The 22,528-nt window shown below is 52.4% G+C and overlaps 1 protein-coding gene across 1 annotated transcript in view; it reads left to right on the top strand.

Moving 5' to 3' along the window:
* Positions 1–21,491, top strand: part of MAP2K6 (mitogen-activated protein kinase kinase 6) — a 56,694-nt gene extending 35,203 nt beyond the window's left edge. Inside the window, exons 8-12 of the mRNA XM_021536912.3 lie at positions 1,192–1,319; positions 1,940–2,017; positions 3,516–3,655; positions 7,121–7,166; positions 10,290–21,491. Of these exons, the coding sequence (XP_021392587.1) occupies positions 1,192–1,319; positions 1,940–2,017; positions 3,516–3,655; positions 7,121–7,166; positions 10,290–10,367 (470 nt within the window). The 3' untranslated portion in view covers positions 10,368–21,491. The remainder of the gene's footprint in view (positions 1–1,191; positions 1,320–1,939; positions 2,018–3,515; positions 3,656–7,120; positions 7,167–10,289) is intronic.
* Positions 21,492–22,528: the final 1,037 nt, after the last annotated feature.

Here is a 22,528-nt window from a genome sequence, read left to right as displayed (position 1 = left end):
ATTCCCCTTTCTGCTGGGATTGGAGCTGCCCTCAGGAGCCTGATGAGCACAGCAGGGATTTGTAGAGCCACGATGGGCAGAGATAAATCTGGCAGGAGCACAGAGATGAGACTGGCCTGGTTTCTGTGGGGTGTGGAGCTCCCACTCCCCTGCTGCTGCTCACGCTGCAGTCGGGCATTTTGTCCTTAAAATCAGCAGCCAGAGGTTTCTGAACCTTGGATCCTTGTCTCAGCTTACTGCTCTCTCCTTCCCCTGCAGCCCTTTCACCCTTTCCTGCCCCACATCCTTCCCCCACGGCTTGTTCCTTTTGATGGCATGACTCCAGACCCACGGGGCCTTGCCAGAGCTCCAGCCCTTTGCAGACATCCCATGGGATCACCCCGTGGAATCACCCCACAGAATGATCCCACGGAATCACCCCACAGAATCACCCCATGGAATCACCCTGTGGAATCACCCCAGAAATGACCCCATAGAATCACCCATAGAATCATGCACAGAATCACCCCACAGAATTACCCCATGGAATCACCCACAGAATGACCCCACAGAATTGCCCAAAGGATCACCCCACAGAATCACCCCATGGAATCACCCCATAGAATGATCCCACAGAATCACCCAAAGAATGACCCCAAAGAATGACCCCACAGAATGACCCCACAGAATCACCCACAGAATCACCCACAGAATGACCCCACAGAATCACCCCACAGAATCATCCCACAGAATCACCCCTAGAATCACCCACAGACTCACCCACAGAATCACCCCTAGAATCACCCACACTCGCCCACAGAATCACCCAAAGAATGACCCCACAGAATCAGCCCACAGAATGACCCCACAGAATGACCCCACAGAATCACCCACAGAATCACCCCACAGAACGACCCAGCCCCACGGCGCTGCTCCCTGTGAGCTCCGTGATGTCCATGGCCGCTCCCTGAGCAGTGGGATGTGCTGGGGGGTGCAGAGTTCCCTCCTGCTGCCCTGGACCAGGGAGGGGAGTGTGTGCAGGGACACTGGCAGGATGCTGACAGGCCCTGTGGCTGTCACCTGAACACCGGTGGGATTTTGGCTCTGCTGGGCTGCTTGTGCCCTCTGCTGATAGAACCCTCTGTGGCTGCTTGTGGCTTGGCCCAGGCACCCCCAGGTGACAGTGCCTGTGCTCTGTGTTCCTTCTTGCAGATGTAAAGCCCTCTAACGTGTTGATCAATACGCAGGGGCAGGTGAAAATGTGCGATTTTGGGATTAGCGGTTACCTCGTTGACTCTGTTGCTAAAACCATGGATGCAGGATGCAAACCCTACATGGCTGTAAGTTGAGAAGCTGCTTGGGGAGCAGCCAGAGGAACGTGAGCCCGGGGGGAAGGATCAGCCTCCAGCAGCCATCCTGGGGATTTGGGTAGCCCTGAGTGAAGGGATACAGCCCCCTGGGGAGGGGAGGCAGATCTCATGGCTCAGATCTCATCTGGGCTTCCTGCTGCCTCCTCACCCACCTGGGACCTTGGGGAAGGCTCTGGGATTGCTCCCATTGCTTGTTTGCCTTTTGCCCCGTGGGGACATGGGGAGGAAAACCACCCAGGGACTGGGAGCCTTGGGCTGCTCCTGGGAGCTGCTGTGCAGGGCTCACCCTTCACGGAGCACTTGATCAGGGTGAAAACAGTCCTGGAGAGCTGGGGCTTGTCAGCCCCTTTGTGCCAGCTGTGCCAGGTCAGCTCCACCACCCCAGCCCCTGGTGCAGGTGGCTCCTGGTTCTGGTGGCCCATTTCACTGCCTGCCCTTCCTGGTGGGGATGGGGAGCCTGCACAGCCAGGAGAGCGAGGTGGGGTGTGGGCTGAGGGGTGCTGTGCTGCCACCCTGAGAGACCCACCCTGGGCGTGGGCAGGGCTCTGGGAGCATCCCTGCTCCTCACCCACCTTTGTCTCTGTTGGTAGCCTGAGAGAATCAACCCGGAGCTGAACCAGAAGGGATACAGCGTCAAATCCGACATCTGGAGCCTGGGGATCACCATGGTAGGGCCAGCTGGGGGCTGCCAGGGCTGTCACCTGGGGATCACCATGGTAGGGTGACCTGGGGACTGCCAGGGCTGTCACCTGGGGACTGCCAGGGCTGTCACCTGGGGGCTGCCAGGGCCACCAGGAAGGCTCGGTGTCCCTCATGGGTTCATTTTCCTCCCCACAGCGATCCTGGTGGCACGGGGTGGGAAGGGGGAGAGCTGGGGAAGGTGCCCCGGGGTTGGAGGGAAGGAGGAGGGAGCTGCTTGGTCAGCTCCTGGCTGCTGTGGGATGTGGAGCTGCAGCTGCCGGGAGATGGCAGCATGGGCTAAGGCATGATGGATTCCAGCCCAGAGAGTCCTCCCAGCTCTCAGCCATTCACAGAGGCCCCCTCGGGACAGCAGGGACAGGGGTGGCTCCCAGGCAGTGTTTTGGGGGAATCCATCTGCTCCCAGAGTGGTTCCACAGCACAGTTACCCTGTGCAGGATGGGGCTGGCTTGAGCTGCCAGGGGATTGTGACAGGGATTGCCTGGGCAGCTGGCTGGGGCTCCTCCAGCCTCTCCTGTTTGCTGGGGGAGGATAAGCAATGTGCTGTGGCCAGGTGGGGTGAGGAAATCATAGAATCCCAGAATGGTTTGGGTTGGAAGGGGCCTTAAAGAGCATTTTATTGTACCCTCTGCCATGGCAGGGACACCTTCCACTGTCCCAGGCTGCTCCAAGCCCTGTCCAGCCTGGCTTTGGACATTTCCAGGGATCCAGAGGCAGCCACAAGCCCTGTCCAGCTTGGCTTTGGACATTTCCAGGGATCCAGAGGCAGCCACAAGCCCTGTCCAGCTTGGCTTTGGACATTTCCAGGGATCCAGAGGCAGCCACAAGACCTCTCCAGCCTGGCTCTGGGCACCCTGTTCCTCACCACCCTCACAGGGAACAATTCCCTCCTAATACCTAATTGATACCTCTCCTTTTCTAGTTGAAAAACCAATCCCCCTTGTTCCATCACTGTTTGCCCGTGTGAAAAATCACTCTCCCTCGTTTCTGCAATGCCCCTTTAGGCACTGCAAGGGGCTCTGAGATCCCCTGGGACGTTCCCATCTCCAGGCTGAGCAGCCCCCTTTGTGTGGATCCTACACAAACACCCCCGGGCGGGCACGCAGCCCTCCCAGATCCGTGGGGTGGGTGGGCTGTGGGTGTCCCCGTGCTGAGGGGTGGCTGTGTGTCTGCAGATCGAGCTGGCCATCCTGTGGGGTGGGTGGGCTGTGGGTGTCCCCGTGCTGAGGGGTGGCTGTGTGTCTGCAGATCGAGCTGGCCATCCTGCGGGGTGGGTGGGCTGTGGGTGTCCCCGTGCTGAGGGGTGGCTGTGTGTCTGCAGATCGAGCTGGCCATCCTGTGGGGTGGGTGGGCTGTGGGTGTCCCCGTGCTGAGGGGTGGCTGTGTGTCTGCAGATCGAGCTGGCCATCCTGTGGGGTGGGTGGGCTGTGGGTGTCCCCGTGCTGAGGGGTGGCTGTGTGTCTGCAGATCGAGCTGGCCATCCTGCGCTTTCCCTACGACTCCTGGGGCACGCCCTTCCAGCAGCTCAAGCAGGTGGTGGAGGAGCCCTCGCCGCAGCTCCCAGCAGAGAGGTTCTCAGCAGAGTTCGTCGATTTTACCTCGCAATGGTAAAATTCCCTCTTTTCCCTCTCTTTCCCTGGCCCCACAGGCAGCTCTCAACCCTAATTTTGGGCAGAGCATTCTCTGGGAGGGCTGGGCTCTGTGTGCCCTCGCTGAGCCTGCGCAGGTGCCCGGCACGCAGCGGGGCTGGGGGCAGCCGTGGGCTCTGCCTAGGAGCAGGCTGGGCTGCTCGAGGGCACACAGGGGATTTAGGAGCTCCTGGCCCTGATTGCCCCCATGCCAGCAGCACAGGGGTGCTGTGAGCAGGGACAGCTTGTGGCCCTGAGTGTGGAAGGACAGCAGGGTAGGGGATGGCTGCATCCTGTCTCAGGGGATGTCACAGCATGTGTCGCAGTGGAGACAGCCACAAAACACAGAGTATCACGACACAATTTCAGAAAGCTTCAGCCCATACAGAATAACACCACTCCAGAAGGCTGCAAGCACCCGCTCCTTCTTTACCCAACCTTTTACACCCCTCGTGTCCATGCACTGCACCTGTGTGCCCTCTGTTCCAGCACCCCTGGGCACTCCCTGGCTCATTGCTGCCAGTGCTGCTCATCTGCTTCTCACAGCTGGAACCTCTGCCAGGGACACAAACTGTGCCACACAGAGCCCAGGGACACAAACTGTGCCACACACAGCCCCACTGCCACGGACACAAACTCTGGCTCTCAGGACAGGTTTTGCCCGTGGTGTCCCCCTCTGCCTGGTGTCTGTCCCTCTCCTGGGGCCCTGGGGCTGCTGCTCTGCTCTCCCTGGGCCTGGCAGCTGGAAGCAGCAGGAGCATTTGGCTGTGCTGTAGGAAAAGGGCTGGAGCAGCCCCGCTGCTGTCTGCAGGCTGCACAGAGAGCTCAGGCAGCCCTGCCCTCACCAGCCCCCTCCAGCTTCCCTGCAGGGCTGGGTGCTCCAGGCAGGCAGTGCCTCCAGTGCCACCCACCCACCTGCCAAGCTGGCTCTGCATGGTGGCCACAAAGGGTGGCAGATGGGCAAACAGAGAAATGTGAGACTGTTCCTGAGCTGCCAGCAACGGGGCCAGGGCTCTGCCGTGCCCCAGGAAGGGCATTGTCAGCTGCTCCTGCCCAAGGACTCAGTACCTGTGGGAATCTGAGTATTGATGATTCTGAGATTGTAGAAAGTCTCTGTCTGTCAGCCCCGCTGCCAAAGCAGAAGCCAGAATTGGTCTGTGCTGGTTTCCAGGTTGTTTATTCTGTTTATCTCTCACATGTTCTGCTGCCCTGCCCAGCTCTGTCCTGCAGGGCAGCGTGTGGGGCTCTGCCCTCAGTGGGATGTGACAAACATTAAATACCAGAAACTCCCTGGGCTGCATTTACAAGAATGTGCCAATATCTGTCACCTACGTTGGACAGTGTGTCCCCAGCCTGAACCAACAGAAAAATGCCAACACCACAGTGAGACATGGAGGGCATGAAGAAGGAGAAAAAGGACAAGGCACACCCAATTTCCTCCATCTTGTCCCCTTTGGACCCCTCATCTAGAATCCTAAAATTTTACTTTTGCACCCGTGCCACATTTAATTATTACTGATATTAAACACTCAGAGCTGGTAATTCATGCTGTAGGATTGAAAACTCTTTTCCATGGGCAGAGATCACAGCCAGTGTCTCTGGGGGCTCTGTCCAGGGGAGTTCCTGACCCCTGCCAGGGTCCCAGACCTGCCAGGGCAGCCAGAGGGAAGCCCTGGATTCCCACAACTACCAATGTTTAGATTCTTCAGAGTCTTGTTCAAACGTGTTTTCATGTCCCTGGGGTCCAGCTGCTCAGCTCCTGACCCACGCTGGGGAATACCTGCCATGCCCACTGTGCCCTGGGTCTGGGAGAGGTGGGAGCTGCCTTGGAAAAACCTTCTCACAAGATGCCCCCCGTTCTTGCCAAGCCCACACTGAGGTTTTGGAGCAGCTGCTGTTCCTGCAAACAGTGCTGCTGGCTCTGCTGTTTCCCTGCTTGTGCCAGGCAGGCTGTTCCTCTCAGGGGATTTCTTTTCCAAGCCCTGTGTCTTGCAGCTCAGGCTGTGGCTGCTTTAGGAGTTACATCCACAGCCACTCTGGGGAGCACGTGCTGATTCCTGTCTTTGCAAATCCTGTCCTCCAGCGTCGCTGAAGATCCCTCACTGCCAGCAGAGTGGCACGGACTTGGAATGGTGAAGTTTGCACCAGTGTTGTGGAAAGGACTTGGAATGGTGAAGTTTGCACCAGTTTTGTGGAAAGGACTTGGAATGGTGAAGTTTGCACCAGTGTTGTGGAAAGGACTTGGAATGGTGAACTTTGCACCAGTGTTGTGTTGTTAGGGTCTGGGAATTCCTTCTGACACTGATCCAGGTCATATCCACTCTGTATCAGGCCTGGCTTAGGACTGTGTTTATCCATCTGCTGCCTGAAGTCTGATCACCTGTAGGCACTGCAGGAAGGTCTCTGCGATATCTGAGTCAGGATCAGATCCCAATATAACTCTTCATTCCTGAAAATTTACATTGATTTTGGTAACTTATCACCAGTTTTCCTGCTATTAGTAACCTGGGGATGAATTGGTTTTGTAGAGGGTCTAAATTAAGAGAATTACACCAAATCTGGACACAGCTAACCTTCAAATCCACCGTGTCATCTTGGCTGGGGCTGCTCCTGGGCTGGGAGGATGTGACACATCCCGTACCTTCGGGCCGGCGATATTGGCACGTATGGGCCCCGGGTTCCTCTGTTCATTCACAACATGACACTGAACACGAGCCCTCTACACACAGCAAGCAGGAAATATCTATTCAGTGTGTGTCCTCTGCTTCCTCTGGGCCCCAGCAAATCCCAGCAGAGGTTCTCACTTTTGTTTTGCTCAGTGTGACACCTTTTCCCCGCCACCGCCGCGTACGTGTGTGAAGATCTTTTCAAGTTGCTCCAAGTGTCTTTCCCCTAAATACACTGCCAGGAAGTGAGTAGAGATTACGTCCTGTCTTTTAAAAAGCTATTTTCTGCTGGAGGGAAACCAAAATAACTTCCAGCTACAACCCTCCAGGGCCATCTGTTGTAGGAGAGGAGAAAAAAAGGATGTCCCATGGAGCAGTCCCCGCTGATAACAGCACGGTGATAAACAAACAGTTGGGCACGTGCTCTGCAGCCACTCAGTCGCTGGTCCCAGGCAGAGCTTGGAGCCTGAATCCCTGCCCTGAGTCACTGGCCTGTTGGAGAGCACCCAAACTCCCAGCTGTACCCAGCCCCCAGCAAGAGGCAGTGTTTGAAGTGGTGTTCTTGGTGGCTCCAGATCTCTTGGTGGATCTTGAGCTCTTGGCTGTCCTTGTCCTCAAGGCCTAAATTGTTTCCTCAGCTTGGAGGAGTAGCTGAATTTATTCTGCAGAGTCTTTAAAACCTTGCTTGTGTCATGGTGTAATTTTATGGCCTTACTTAAATTGCAGGCAGAATGTAAATTCTAATTGTTTTCTTTTTTTTTTTTTCTCCCAATTAAAGCTTGAAGAAGAATTCCAAAGAACGGCCAACATACCCAGAGCTTATGGTGAGTGTGGCTGCATCAAGCAGTGTGTTCAGAGCTGGAAAGGGTCACAGTGAAGTGCTGAAAGCAGAGATTCCAGTAGTGGTGGTGTTTTGGGCTGCTTTGCATCTCTTTTTTCATACCAGATGGGAGAACTGTGACACTTCAGAGTCCTGGGAGGCTGGCTGCTAAGCAGAGATGCTCTTTGAAATCTCAGCCAGGTGCTTTTTTGGAAATCAAGGGAGAAAATGCATGTTAAAGCAGGTCATGGACAAGAATGTGGCTGTGAAGAATCAGTTAGTGAGGCTCAAATCCTCCTCTGGGTTTGTGTGATCAACTCAAATACCTCGGTGCTCCACAGGTGCTCCACAAGAGCTGCACAGTGGCCAACTGGGCTTTGCTGCCCTGGTGCTTTGGAGAGGAGGAGTTTTGGACAGAGTCACTGCTGGACGTTGGGGACAGGGATGAGTCTGTGACTAATAATCCCAGTTATTGAATTTCATCTGCTGCCTAGAGACTGTTTACTGGGAGAGATAACTGAGGAGTAACTAAGGAGGAAAATGCCAGTAAAGGTTGGTGACAGGGGAAATGCAGGACACTGGTCTGTGCCCAGCCAGAGCTCTGGGCAAGAACAGATTTTTCTGCTTGGTCTCCACAGCTTCATGGCCTCCCCCTCTCTCCTGACTTTCTGGTATTGATCCTGGTGCTCCTAAAAGCTGGCAAAAAGCAGGAGAGCTCAGGAAGTTGGTGTCTCACTCCTGCAGGCATTTCATCCTTTTTTACTCTCACACAACTTACAGCTTTCTAAAAGCAGGAAGGTGCCTAAATTTGTTATTTCTGAAGATCCTGACCCTGCATTCCTACCCCTGTCCAGTCTCAGTCTCAAGATCACCTGGATTAGAGGTGGAAACTGCTGAGGGATTTTTTTATACACTCATATTCCCTACCCAACAATTTTTGGGATGTACATTCTGCCATCAGAGGGTCAGAGTCATCACCACCTCACACCTTCTGCTCAGAGGTGAGAAGGTGCAGGTTAAAGGTGATTTTTACCTGCAAACCATGCTGGAAATCCACGACCCTGAGTTGTAGGCAGTGAATAATTCCCGTGGCATTTGGTGCTGTGCCCTATAATGCAATTAAACTATAAATAGATCTGATTGACACACAGCTTGCCCCCAGACTGGTTTCAAACAAAGGGAGGCCTGAGATTTATGGCTGTTTTTAAAAAAACTTTTTTTTTTTTTTGGGGGGGGGGTGGGGTGGGTATATTATTGAATAAATCCATCTGTATATTTTAAGCAAACTTCTGAACTTTGCCAAATGGCCTTTTATCAAAAAAGGTTCAGCGAAGCAGCTCCGTCTGCTGCAGCATTAATACCCATTGGCAAGGGAGTGCATTTCTATTGAATTAGCTTCTTGGATCACCCCTGCAGAGTATCTCAATGCTGTGGTATTTTATGGCTGACATGGATGTTGTGAGGTCCTGTGGTTGAGGGTTGCTGTTTTGTTGGGGTTTTTTCCTCTCTCTTACAGCATTAAGTTGCAGCGCTGGATTGGACTTGTCATTTAGACCAAGACTGCTCCCTTGCTTTCCTGTGGAATTGAGGTTTCTTATGGAAAATATGACTCTGTGCTATCTTGAGCATCAGGAAAGCTGATAGGGGTGCTTAATTACATTTAAAAACCCCCTTCCTCAGGTGAAGTGGAGCATGAAACTACTGCAGGAGCAGTGGTCTGCACACCCTGCCTGGCACGGGCTCTGTGCCAGGCTCAGAGCTTGGCTTCCCCGGGGCACGGGGCTGGAGGGCACTGCTGCCACCCCAGCACATTTTTGGGTGCTTCCAGCCTGTGGTAGCTGTGCTTTGGGTGTCACTTCAGGGGGGTGTGAAAGCAGGGACATCATGCTGGGATAATAACAAGACATTGGGGTCACCTCAGAGTTACTCAGGACACTTAATTCCTGTGACTGTCTGACCTAGGGAGACCTTAAGTTTTGTCTGGATCTTTGCCTCAACCCATTCCAGCCCTGTTTCCCACATAATTGTGCTTCCTCTTCCTTACTGGTGTGTCTTTGGATTGCTTCCCAGCCACTCTGAGCTGCCTCATCTTATTCCCTGGGTGACTTTCCACTCAAACCCACCTTGAAAAATCTCTTTTCTTTGCTCTTCTTCTCCCTCCACTTGGCCATTGCCAAGAAACAGCCAACGCTCAGGAACTGAGGTGAGGGGCAGCTTGGAAATGCCCTGGAAACTCCAAACAACCTTTAAAAATCCAACTTGAAATGAGAGGGTTGGAAATCAAACCCTTGTACAGAGCAGAGATCACTGTGAGCCCTGCAGGGCCCTGGCTGCCTTTTGCTTCTCTCTGACCTCCTCCATACAAATAAATCCGATTATCTGCCAGGACAGTGGGTGTCAAGCAGGGTTTTGGGGGTTTTCAGGTGGGGTCTCAGCTTGGTGCATTGCTGAGCCAACCAAACTGAATTGCTGGTCCTGGTGGAGAGGGGTTTTGTTGCTGTGGGGGGGATTTGGTGGTGTTTTTCCTCCTCACCCATATTTTTCCATTCATGCTGCAGTGTCGGCAGGGTTTTCTGGCAGGCTGTCTCCCCACCTCGGTCAGGATGAAGTAGTTAAACACACAAGTGGGGATGGTTTTCCAGTTGGGATGGCTTTCCTGTGTGGTGGCTGGGGTGAAGGAGCCTCTCCTGCTGCGAGGAGGGGCAGTTCAGGGAAGAAATGAGACTCAGGAGTCACCAGAGGGTAAATACACAGACAGAGCTGAGGGAAAAGCACTGCAGTCAGCAAGGTTTTCCCTGCTCCGGCTGGAGCCTGTGGGATGGGTAACCATGGTCTGGGGGGTGTTTTGGGGCAGATGCAGAGGGTTTTCTAAGCTTTCCCCTTGCCCCAGAGCTGCCCAACTCAGCCCTGCCAGGCAGGGCAGGGTTTGGGGGGAATCCAGGGCAGCATCACAATTTCATGGAGCAGCCCTTGTGCTCCCCGACTTGCCTCAGCTGTACAAACCCAATATTATGATGCTAAGGAGAAAACCTTCTTCACTGTCTAGAGGATTGTCTGAAAAGCCTTTTTTGCTCAGCGTGGCGAATAATAAACTTTTCTGGTTTTTTTTCTCTCTTTGCTTTCCCAGCAACATCCTTTCTTCACCCTGCACGAATCCAAAGAGACAGACGTCGCCTCTTTTGTCAAGCTCATCCTGGGAGACTGAGAACTGGACTTGTGAAAGAATTGCCCTTCTGTGGACTGGTGGGTGCAGGGGAGGGGCGCGTGGCAGGACTTGTCATGGAAGCACCAACAGAAAGTCGCCGTGTTTTGTTTTGTTTTGTTCTGTTTTGATTCTGAGAAACCCCCGCCTCGCCCGAGTTTTTTTAAAGGGTTCTTTGGTATCCATAGTGACATAGAACGAGCTGGTTAGTGGAATGAATTTTAATAAGGTTGGTAACCTTAAAAGAAAAAACAAAACAACAACAAAAAAAATGTTTTTTGAAAGAGTGATTTACATATTTAATGACAGTCGAGGTTCCTCTTCCTAACTTGCTCCTCATCCCCTTCCCTTCCCCTTGAACCAGAATTTGCTTTGTCATGGTAATAGGTGCTATGGTAGTCATGAAGTTGTATGTAGATTTATATTTTGTCCCTTCCATTATTTTAATATTTATGTTAAGTGCTTGATGGAATAGATTTCTGTTTTATATGAGGATGAGTGTGTGGTGATGATGATGATGATGATGATGATGATGATGATGATGATGCAAAATGAGGCCACAGCAAGAAGCACTTGTAGGGCTTTGCTGGTGAAAAGGTGTCCGAGCAGAGGAGGGAGGAGAGGAGAAGTGTCCCTGTTGTGGAATATATTTGATGTGCATCATAGAAGGAATTGATAAGCAAGACTTGCAGCTCAGCTGCTCGAGCTGTGCCAGGGGGGAGGCCCAGTGTCCCCCGTGGTCACCTCTTCTCCGGACACCGCGCTCCGAGTCCGGCCGGCGCTTCCCGGCCTCGGGCTGGGCCAGCCCTGTCCCACCCCTGCCCTGCTGGAGAGGCAGGCTGGGAGCTCTGGGGCTCACTGGGACAGTGTCTGGGACAGAAGGCCCAGGGGGAAGGAGGTTGTCAGAGAAGTTGCACAAAGAGGAGGAGGAGGAGGCTGCCCTGGTCAGTGCCCGCCTGCCCAGCAGCGTTGCAGTGCCCGAGGCTCCCTTGGGCTGGGGATGAGCTGCTTGGGCCTCAACGGGAGCTCCTCTCTCCTTCTCGGGATGAGACAGGATCGCAGGATGCACGGCCTGGCACCTGTGAAAAATGGGATGCTTTAGTGCTGGTTGCCAGGGCTCGTGGCACTGCCTTGGCAGCAATCCCTCCGTGCTTGCCCACAGGGTCTGGGAGTGCCAGCGTTCCCAGGAGCCCGTGCTGGGACTGGGCTGTGTCCAGCTGCCAGGAGCCCGTGTGGACTGGGCTGTGGCCAGCCCCAGCTGGGATGCTGCAGGCAGCCAGCAGCACTGGGCTCTGCTGTGGGCTGCAGGTGGGAGCTGCAGCCTGGGAAACCACGCAGGGACACCACAGCCCACCCTGCCCAGGAGCTCCTCGCTGCTGGCCGGCTCCTTGGGGACAAGCTGCAAGCCAAGGGCAGGAGAAGGGAGCTGGTGAGGTGGGAGAGGAGCTGGAGATCCTTCTGCCCTCAGGTCAGTCGCTGTCTGGAGCAGGGGGCACTGTGAGTGTTGCTGAGCCCAGAGCGAGGCCGCTGGTTTGAGCCACACCTGCCCAGCTGCCTGAGCTCCTCTGCCTTTGCCCGTGGCTCCTTCCCCCAGCCCTGCAACGGGGCCAGGCTGCACAAGTGCCTCGTGCCCCTGCACACGCTTCCATCCCCACCCCTCGCTTGGGCACAGCCCCTCGGAGCCAGGTCTGGGCAGAAACACGCTGCTCTGCAGTGCTGGACCTGTGCAGGTGTCACTGAACCTGTGCACAATGTCATTGCACCCTCCTCTGCAGTGCTGGACCTGTGCAGGTGTCACTGAACCTGTGCACAATGTCATTGCACCCTCCTCTGCAGTGCTGGACCTGTGCAGGTGTCACTGAGCCTGTGCAATTGTCACTGCACATGTGCAGGTGTAACTGAACCTCTGCAGGTGTCACTACACCTGTGCAGGTGTCATTGAGCCTGTGGGGGTGTCACTGCACCTGTTCAGGTGTCACTGAGCCTGTGCAGGTGTCACTCAGCTTGTGCAAGTGTCACTGAACCTGTGCACAATGTCACTCCACCTGTGCAGGTGTCACTGCAGCTGTGCAGGTGTCACTGAGCCTGTGCACAATGTCACTGAGCCTGTGCAGGTGCCGCTGCACCTCTGCAGGTGTCACTGAGCCTGTGCACAATGTCATGGAACCCTGCTCTGCCATGCTGGACCTGTGCAGGTGCTGCTGCAGCTGTGCAGGTGTCCCTGCAGCTGTGCAGGTGTCCCTGCAGCTGTGCAGGTGTCTCTGCACGCTGCTGTGCCAGCTGAGCAGCTGCAGGCTGTGCTGGTGCAGGCTGGAACAGTCTGAGCAGATTTTGGGGAGGGATCCCCAGAAGGGCTGGTGGGGAGGGCAGTGCTCAGAGCAGGGCTGTGGCTGGTGGCACGGGGTGCTGGGGACATGCCAACCCTTCCCAGAGGCGCACAAAGACACCGCAGTGCCTGGGCTGCCCCTGTCCCTGCCACCACGGGCTGGCACAGTGCCCTGGGCTGGCAGTGACAGACAGGGCAGGGCTTGTGGGGTGCTCAGTCCTTGTGCCCTCGGCTCGCAGGGGCTCGCAGAGGAGCCAGGCTGTGATTCCCAGCTCCTGCAGGCTTTGGGGAGGAGGCTCCCCGTGCTCAGCCCTGCCCCAGGAGCCTGCCCGGCCCTCGGGGAAGGACAGGCTCCGTGTCTCACCCTGTGCCCAGGGGAACCTTTCAGGTTACATTTCGTGGCGGGTGAAACACGAGGATGTTTTACTTCACAGTGTAATTTTAAGAGGCCTCGCATGGCTCATGATCTGCCCTCTCATATTCCATGGGGTGTGTGTGTGTGTGTTTTCTCTCTCTCACTTTCTCAGAGTCACAGAGCTGTTTTGATTGATTGTCCTCAGCTGCAGCTGAAAGTCCAGCCAGCCAGTTTATAGACTTGGTTCCAGCATCAATTCTCACTTTGAAAAACATGACATTTAAAACCACCCTTTGGTTTTCCTACATATGGATCTGATGCTTTTGTTCAAGATTGTTTTTGCTGCTTTTCCCCTGCAATATAAGTCTCATTTGGACACGGCATCTCCTTGACCTCAGAGCACCTTCATTTCAGTGCCATTGTAATTGACAGGTTGAATTTATGAGATACTGTCAAAGCTCAGTATTAATAGCAGATATTAATGTCACCAGCGTTTTCCAATGCAGAATTAATGGCAGTGCTGTCTGCAGCTAGGAACCTCTAAAAGGATTCCTCCGTGCTTCCACACAGGCCTTGATTTTCTGCTTTCTTCTCTAATCCCTTTGTTTTAATGACATTACAATAAGGTGTGCAGCAAATCCCTCCCCTTCCCTGCTCCTTCTCCATGACTTTGTCCCTTTTAAAGTCGTTTGTGTCAGCCCAAAGTAAGTGTGGAGCTGTCTGAGCACGAGGATGGGAAGTGCTGGGAGGGTGCTGAGGGGAGCTGTGGCAGCACAGGCTGTGGGGCTGTCCCTGCATCCCTCGTGGTGGCCACAAAGCTTGGCCTGACCCAGGAATTTCTTAGAGAGAAGCCTGAGCTTGGATGCTTCAGCTCAGGAGGAGAGCCAGGGACTCCTGTGTGCCTCAAAGCCCTACAGACCTGCAGGCTGAGAGTCAGGCTCTTCTCTCTGCTGCTTAATTGTCACCTCTGTGAAGATGAGAAGCCTTTGGTTGCTGCTCAGATCTTTGTTTGGCCAGACAGGCTCTGGGAAACCTTTCCTGAACAGCCTAGGTGTTGAGGATGAGGGATGTTCTGCACACAGGTTTTCTGTGTTCACACAGCACAGGGCTTGGGATTGCCCCAAACGGGGATTTTTAGAGAAGCAGGTCTCAAATGCCAGAATCTTAAAAGAACCCCAAAGCCAGGGAGCAGAGCGAGAGCAAAGCTGCTGGGAGCTCAGCACTGGGCTTGAGCTGGACCTGCTGTGGGTGGGTTTGCAGGGCAGGAAGGGCCTCTCCAGTCTGCCACAGGTTTTCAGGAGGCACACAGCCCATCCCCAGAGATCCCCAGATGAGATGTCCATCCTCCTCTTCCCCCCACTGTACAGCCCCTGCGATCTCCAGGATGCTGGAGGCCTTGCCATGGCTGGAGCTCTGAGGTGTCACTGGTAGCAAAGATGTTTTCTGGGTCCCCAGGAGCCCTTTGGACCCTTAAATCTGGAAGAGGAGCTGGAGGGCATTTTCTGGTTGCTGTTTTTAAACACCAGGTTCATGCTGCTGCACTGGGTGCAATGCCCATCTTTCCTGGAGTACAAACCTTGACACAGATATCCCTGTACTGTATTTCTGTGGATTTCCCTGACCTTTGATGAGTTTATTGATGACAAAGAGGCAACTCTGACTTGTTAAAGAGGTGAAACTTCATTTCTGGAGGCAGGTGTGTGACACAGGAGGCAGTTGGTGGGTCCCTACTTGAAAAAATCTCAAAAAAATCTCAATTCTCAACCTTGCTGTTGAGCAGGTGCTGCTGGATCAGTGCTGCTGCACCTTGCCCAGGTGGGAAGGGGCTGCCAGGGGCTGAGGGCACAGTCTCAGCTGGGATTTCTCCATGCTTGCTGCCAGCCAGGTGTGTACCTGCACATTCCCTTCTTCCCTGCACGTTCTGGAAGAGGAAATCCTGCTTGGTCAACACAGCATTGCTTCAGTGGCTGGTCTGGTGTGGTTCAGACAAGATTCCCACCAGCTCCTGTGTTTAATAAATCTTTTTTATTCAAAACAACCCCCAAACTCCTCTCTCAGAAAAGCCAGCCAAGATAAGATGCTCCTTTTTTTTTTTTTTTTTTTTTTTCCCATCTTGTTCCTTTTAGAGGAATTCTGGGAGCCTGTCTTGGTGCTTTCACTCTTTCACATGCCAAAGATCCCTCTTAGTTATGCTCCTGCCAAACCAGATCTGATAGCCTTGCCTCTGAAACCATCCACTTCCCTGCTCCTTGGGGTTCCTTTTGTTGCTGTTGCTTTTTCTTTGAATTTCCTCGTGTTTATTGACATGTCTATTGTTGAGCTTCCTGGACACATGCAGCTCTCTTTTTTGGGATACAGGGAAAGACAAATAGTTGCCTTCATTTCTGTGCCCCTGCTGTTGGGGAAATACTGTCAGTGATGTGATTCCTACAGATGGGATGGGTCTCATGTAGAGCTGGGGTCATGGAGGTGTAAACTGGCACTGCTCCATTGCCTTGGCTGGAGTAAGGCCAGTTTTGTCCAGCTGAGAATCTGTCCTCAGTGTCTAAACAGTTATTACACACTAATAAAGATTAATGATCATAAATCCCCACGGATTAGACATAAAATGGCAAGTTTTGCTCATTAATCTTTATTGCCATATTATGGTTGCTGATGTTAGAGCAGGCTCCCCTCTCTGCTCTGCAGAGAGGAGGGGGCTGAGCCTGAGGAGAGGGAGGGTGGACAGAACCCACAGAACACACCAGATGTCCACATTTGACACTCTGTGTCCTGCCCCAGGCTCCTTGTTTCCCTTAAGCAGCAGCAGAGGATGGATCCCAGAGCTTTGCCTGCTCCTCTGGCCTCTGCCTGGGCTATAAAACCCAGATTGTTTCTGGTGAGAAGGGATCAGATCTCCTCATTAATATTTCAGCTCAGCCTTTGCTGGAGCAGATGGAGAATGTGAAATTTGCCCTGTGCTCTGCAGAGCTGGGAGATTCCTCCCTGGATCATGGCTGGAGCAGTGGCGGCTCTGTTGAAGGTTGAAAGAACTCTGCTCCTTCACATAACCCCACTTCATAAAAACAGTGGCTTTTGGTAAATAGGGCCAGGAAAAGCTGCATCTCAGTTGTGAGGTGTTTGCAGATGAATAAACAGGAGCTGGTGGTGCCAGTGCTGCAGGCACAAAGGTCCATTGCTGGATAAATGGAAAGGACTCTGAGAGTTCAGTGAACTTCAGGGGTGGATTTAATGGGGACAGAATGAGTGCTCTGCTGGGCAGCTGCTGTCAGCCCTCCCTGCCAGGGGGGAGCAGGAGAGGCAGGACACAGCCTGGGGGCAGCCTGGCTGCCCTTCCCCTCCCCACATCTTCCTTCAGGCACAGATTTGTGGGCACTGCGTCCCACTCAGCCCCAGTTCCAGCAAGGGGAGCAAAACCTAAAACCCAAAGGAAACCCACGGGGAAAAACCTGCAGGTGACCCAAGGCATGCTGCTGCTGTGTGGCCTTAAAAAAAGGGAAATCCTGGGAGAGGCCTCGGGAGCTGAGAGAGGAGAAACTTTCAAGGTGGTCTCCAACCAGCTTAATGCTGGAAATACCCAATTTTCAGGCCAGCAGGAGGAGGGAATTGGCCAGGGACAGCCAGGGAGCAGCTGGGGCTGCAGGATGGTTGTGATGTGTCCTTCAGAGCAGCCCTGGGATGCTGGAGAGCTCTGGGCCTCCGTGGATTCCTGACATCCTGGGCACCTTCGGATTTCTATTTTCATGTCAAAATATTTCTCATCTTTTTCTTTTCATGGGATTTTACTGGCAGCCAGTGGGAAGGGGAAGGGGCCTGCAGTCCGTGGAGTGCTTTGGGGGAGGAAGGAGCTGCCTGTCCTCTCCAGTTCCCTGCTCCCTAATTCCACAGCTGGGAATTGGCTGCACGGCCGCCTTCCAAGAGCTCTTCCCTTCGTTTGCTGCCGTTCCACTGGAATTCCCTTTGGGAATGCTGGGCAGCTCTGGAGCTGCAGCAGCCCTGCTCTGAGCTGGCTCAGCCAGGATGAGCCTCAATCCCTTCCCTGGGAGCCTCCTGGTTTTTGGAGGATGGGGCGAGCGTCCAGCGGCCGCGAGGTTCTGCGGGGATAAGCCGGGAAAAGCTTGGAAGTGGAGATGGAAATCTCAAAAGATCAAACGTCTTTTGGCCATTTCCAAAGCTATCTACTGTTAGCCAGACCTGAAAACCCTTCCTAGAAGTTTTATTTCGGGGTATTTTGATCTGTTACTTTCGCTTTTGGGCTTAGCTAAATCCAGGAAACTCGCAGTGGTGTAATTTTTGAATAAAGACTAAACACACCCCAAATATTCCTGAACCGATCAGGAAAGCTGCTGCCTGGTTTATCTTCCAGGAATAATTCAGGCCAGCTCAGGCTTGAGTTCAGTCTGGTTTTGCCCCTAGATAATGATTCTTTTTGAGGAAATAATGAGAGCAGGCCAAAAGGCTGTGACCTGACACACCAAACCCTTCCAGGAGGTGGATGGAGATAAATGCTCCAGTGAGAGGGGCCAATGTCTGGAGGCTGGAAGAGCAGCCTGGCGTATCCATGGCCTCCAAAAACTCACATAGACACATTTTCCCCAAGAACTGTGGGATGGAGGTGTTGGATTCTGCATATCTGGGGATTTTTCCCTCTAGGAGAGAACATTCAGCCATCTCGGAGTGTCCCAGAACACCCAAAAGCCTTCAGCATTTTCATGGTTTTTTTGGGGTTTTTTTTCAGTATAGATACTGTGAAAAGTCAGGAAGGGCCAGGTGTCCTTGATTTGTTCATCCAGGGTGAAGAAATGTGGATTAAGTGCCTGGTAAAAGCCAAAAAAAGGTGTGTCTAAAGATAAATCCCAGGCTCTGTCAGAGCTGTTGAGCCAGGATCGAATTTTCCCAAATCCAGGTACAGCTGCAGAGCTCTCCATCCATTTTTAGCCCAAATTTAGTCACAAATCCTGCATAAACACCTACAGCATGGACTGTGCCTTCTGAGGGGCTTCTTGCAGGCTGGGGCTCAAAATCCAATATCCCCCAACCCAGGATTTGGCTCTGAATATTCCCTTTAAAATCCATGTGTAAAGTGAATTTCCAGGGCTCGGCCGCTGTTTTTATTTTGGTGAATCGAGTGGTTTGTGCTTGGTGAGGGCTGTCCCTGTGCCAGGGGCTGCTGGAAATAGTCACAACATCCAAAAGAGCTGCAATTCTGCATTTTTCAATAGCAGTACAACGAGGGGAAGCTGCTAAATGGAGCTTCTTGTAAGCTGGAAATGTGTTGGAGTAAAATTTGTCATTTCTTGTGGGGAAAAAAACCTTAAACAACACTCTAAAATTGTCCAAAATCTTCAATTTAAGGATTTACAGTTTTATTGGCAAAGATCCATGTTTAGCATCAATATATGGGATTTCTAGACTTTCTGTCTTAAGGTGTGAAGTCTGCTTTTTCTTGAGATGGGGGGAAACCTGTAACAAGAATATTTCTACATCATTTTGGCTAGGAAAAAAAAACCCAAACACCAAAATATGAGCAAAAAAATGGAAAAGCACCCAGATCCCAGTGGTCTCTGGTGTTGAAGAGGGCACATGAACCTGTTAGGAAGGAGAAGAGTTTCCAACCTGCTGTAATGCAAGTCCTTATTTTACTTTATTTTTAGGATTTTTTTTTTACAGTAACATCATTTGGTTGCTTAACTGTGAAAATCTCTGCTTTTCTATTCCTGTGAAAGGCTGATTATTCTTTCTCATGTTCGTTTTATTTATTATTTATCCCTTTCTGGTACTATCCAAGAGGTGCTGAAGGTATCTCCCAGCCTGCCCTTGAGCCATGTGGAATCCCTGTGGTATCTCCTAACAGCTGGGATGGCAGTAGACAGCTGATTATGATTTTAAATTATATTTATAGCAACTTAGATTGGTATTTCTTTACTGTCCTGGTTTGCTCTAGAATTAAGGATGAGGAGAAGCAATCTTGTTTCTTAAAAAATTGTAATTTTTTGAGTTTTCTTTTAACATCTTGGGGGCTTCTGAAGAAACCTGCTCACTTCAATGTTTTTAGGAGGGAAGCACGAGGTGGGTTTCTTGTTCCTTTGGGAGGGGATTGAGTAGCACCAGGGTTCAGTTCAGCTGTGTGTCACATCATTAAAACCACCCTGAATTCTGAGAAAACAACCCCTTTCCACCTGAAAATTAAAATCTGGTTGGTTTGTCCAAGGCTTTGCTCTGTCAGATTTCCATGGAGTTTGCTGAGCGTGGTCAGGATTGGCCAAGGCAGGGCTGGGGACAGGCAGGTGTCACCTCTGGGCTGGGGGACACGTGTCCTGCAGGAATATTGGAGCAATTCATCTGCAGCTTCCTGCTCTCCAGGGGATGTTGAAGGGAATCCCTTAAGTGTGGGAGAGAATCAGGACTGGGGGCTCGAAACCCATCAGGTTTTGTTCTTTTTATTCCCTTTCTCCCCTCTGAAAGGTCCTTCAAAAGCTTCCCCAGCCTTTCTGATAAAGAATAACAGAATCAGAGAACCACAGAGGCATTTAGGGTAGAAAAACCTTTAAAATCATCGAGTCCGACTAAAAACTCAGCGCTGCCAAGGCCACCACCAAGCCATGTCCCCAAGTGTCACATCCACACATGCTGAGCCCTTGCAGGGAGGGTGACTCGGGCCCTTCCCTGGGCAGCCTGGGCGCTCTGGTGCAGCTGTTTTCAGACAGCTCACGCTGCTTTTCTGGTTTGTTTTCTTTCCCCAACATATAAGAAACGTTGGGTAGCAGAATGTGGAATTGATTAGAAGTTCATAAAGCAGGGACCTCAGAAGGATGTGGGTATAAATGCTTTTCAGGCATCCGAGGTGAACTTTAAATGGAGCTTTGGCCCTCATTTGCTTTCTGCTTTTCAAAAACCATTTATGAGAAAGTGGAGCTGTCAAAGCTGTGCATGAACTTTGCCTTCTTGCAAATAACTTGTCTCAAAGTAAATTGTCCAAATGCACAAGAAACTTGTCTCAAAGTAAATCCAGTAGCTCCAGAAAGCTGGAATTATGTGCATTAGAGGGTGTGAGAAGTGTGTGTGTGTGTGTCTGTGAGTATGTGTTGTGCTTGGGGGGAGTGCAGGGAATAACTCAACCATTTTGAGATTTACAAAAACACAATGCAAGTGCTTTTGGAAAAAAAAAAAAAAACAAGGCAGCGTAAAATATTTATTTCTTGGCAGAAGTACATCAGACCACATCTCCCATCCTTCTTTTAATTGCTTGGTGTTTGTTTGTGTTGTGTCAGGCTTTGCTGGTTTCCTCTGCAGGGCTCTGTCACCTCACACAACCCCTCTCTCAGCCCGGGCACAGGGCAGCTCCAGCTCCTCGGGAGAGCCCTGGGGTGCAAGCAGGGCAGCAAAGGCAGAGCTGTGGTGTTGGGTTAAGGGCAGCACAGTGCAACGGGGGTGATTTTCAGTTTTCAGCCGTGTCGAGGGAACCCTTTCCTCGTGAGAATCCAAACCACCTCAGCCTGAGGCAGCACCCAAACCTCGCCTCGGGGAGGGTGGGCTGGCCAGAGAGCAGCTTGGAGCGTGTTGGGTGGCACTGACGTGGGTGTGAGGTGGCACTGGGCGGTTGGCAGCGTCCTGTGGGCTTTGCCCAGGGTTTGGAGCTGCCCCGTGCAGGGTGGGTGCCCCGAGCTCCCGTCCCAGGCTGGTCCCCGTGCTCCAGAGCCCTCCCGTGTCACCTGGCTGCCCACCTGCACAGCTGCACGTCCCCTCCCCCTGGCTCCAGCTTCCCTGTGCTGCCTTCACCCATCTCAGTGCTGCTCCTCGTGCCCTGGGGATGAGCAGGAGTAGCAGAGTGACAGCAGGACCGTGTGTGTAACGTTTGAGAGGCTTTTACTCCATGTTGTTGTTTTAATGAGATGCTTTTAGGGTCCCTGCTGAACTGGTATTCTTTAACCTTCACTGCCACAGATACTTTCTCCCCACCCTCTTCACTTCAATCAGATTGGCAAAATACATTTGACTTGAAAACTAAAAAAAAACCCAAACAACCCCAAACCCTGCTGATGGGATAAGTTACTCCTCTTTACTGTGCTTTGATTTGATTTCTCAGGATACTCAGAGGTTTTTCACTGCTGCTGAGAGGGGACAGTACACCTTTTTGGAGACTTCAACCACTGTAACAGTTTTCCAGATGTGTGTGTGCGTGTGCGTGTGTGTAACCCAGCACTGTGCGTGCGTGTGTTCTGCTGAATATCGTGTGCATCTCTGAAATGCTTCAAACAACTGCCTGGAAGTCAAAAACCAACCACCTCTTTCCAGTCATATGTTTGCCGTGACTTTTCATAACCACACTTGAAACTAGTGGTCTTGGATGGAAAAATTCAAAGAGCAGGGCATCGTTACAGCAATGGTATGTCAATCGAATTACGGAAAATGTACACAAAAATAAATAAATGAAATTTAAAAGTAACACTCTCTCAGCCTACCTGTGTTTCCCTCAGTGAAAGTGCTACCAGTTGTGTCGGGACATGCTTTGGGCTGCTTTTGCCATTGCTGTTGGAGGTTTTTGGGGATCATCTTACTCCCAGCAGCTTATCGTACGTTACTGAAAGCTCGGGAACGCTCAAGCTGCTCGACAGGGATAATTGTCAGCCCCACTGCTGCTGGTTTCCCTCTCCCTGCTCGGGCTGGCGGGAGCAGGCGCAGCCACATCCCGTCCAGCCCACATCAAAGGCACGGCCTGCAGAGACAGCAGCAGAGGCTTCCTGCCCCCAGCCCTCCCAAAAAATCAGCTTTTGCAGGGGTTCAAGGGAACAGCCCCGTGCCCAGCCCCGGCTCGGCTGGGCTGGATGCTCAGCTCGGTGGTGTGGCCGAAGGGCTGGCTGCAGCTGCTGGGTGCAGAAGAGATGTGCTGCTGTGCTGTGTTTCCCCAGGTCCTGCATTCCCCTGCCAGCCCCATCGCTGGTACCTGTGTTTCTTTCCAGGGTGACTCTCAGGCCGTGCTTTTGTCCTGATGCGAGGCCAGCGTTCACCCTGAGTTTATCGCCCGAGCCAAACCGCTTTGCTGGAGCGAAGTGTGTTGGGCTGGTCATGCTGAAACATGAATCGCTGCTTCCCTCCTCCTCGTGTAAATAAAATTATCCTTCCATTTATGTTAGAACTGCAGAAAACAATATCCCAGCTCCCTCTGCTGATCCTGCAGTCCCAGTGAGGGTGAGAGCACTGGCTGCAGAGCTGATGTGCTGCACAGTGAGCTCCAGAGAACCAGCCTGGTTAATAAAAAGTTTTGAGTGGCACAGGTTTTAAATGCAGCTTTGTAATGCAATTTTTTGGGTTGATGAAATGGCAGATCCTGCTCCCTCTGCCTCCCCTGCCTGTTTCATGTATGAAATGATAAAGTAATTCCACAGTGTCATAACGAATATCACATGGAAATGAGGAAGAGAACGGGAAAAGTCGAGTTGTAGGGAAAATCAATGTTTGCCACCTGGAAGAAGCACAGAGGCC

Source organism: Lonchura striata, chromosome 18 (genome assembly GCF_050655825.1).
Source record: "Lonchura striata isolate lonStrDom1 chromosome 18, ASM5065582v1, whole genome shotgun sequence".
In the NCBI taxonomy this organism is placed as follows: domain Eukaryota; kingdom Metazoa; phylum Chordata; class Aves; order Passeriformes; family Estrildidae; genus Lonchura; species Lonchura striata.
Note: the sequence above shows the minus strand (reverse complement) of the source record. Positions and strands in the feature narration are given on the sequence as shown.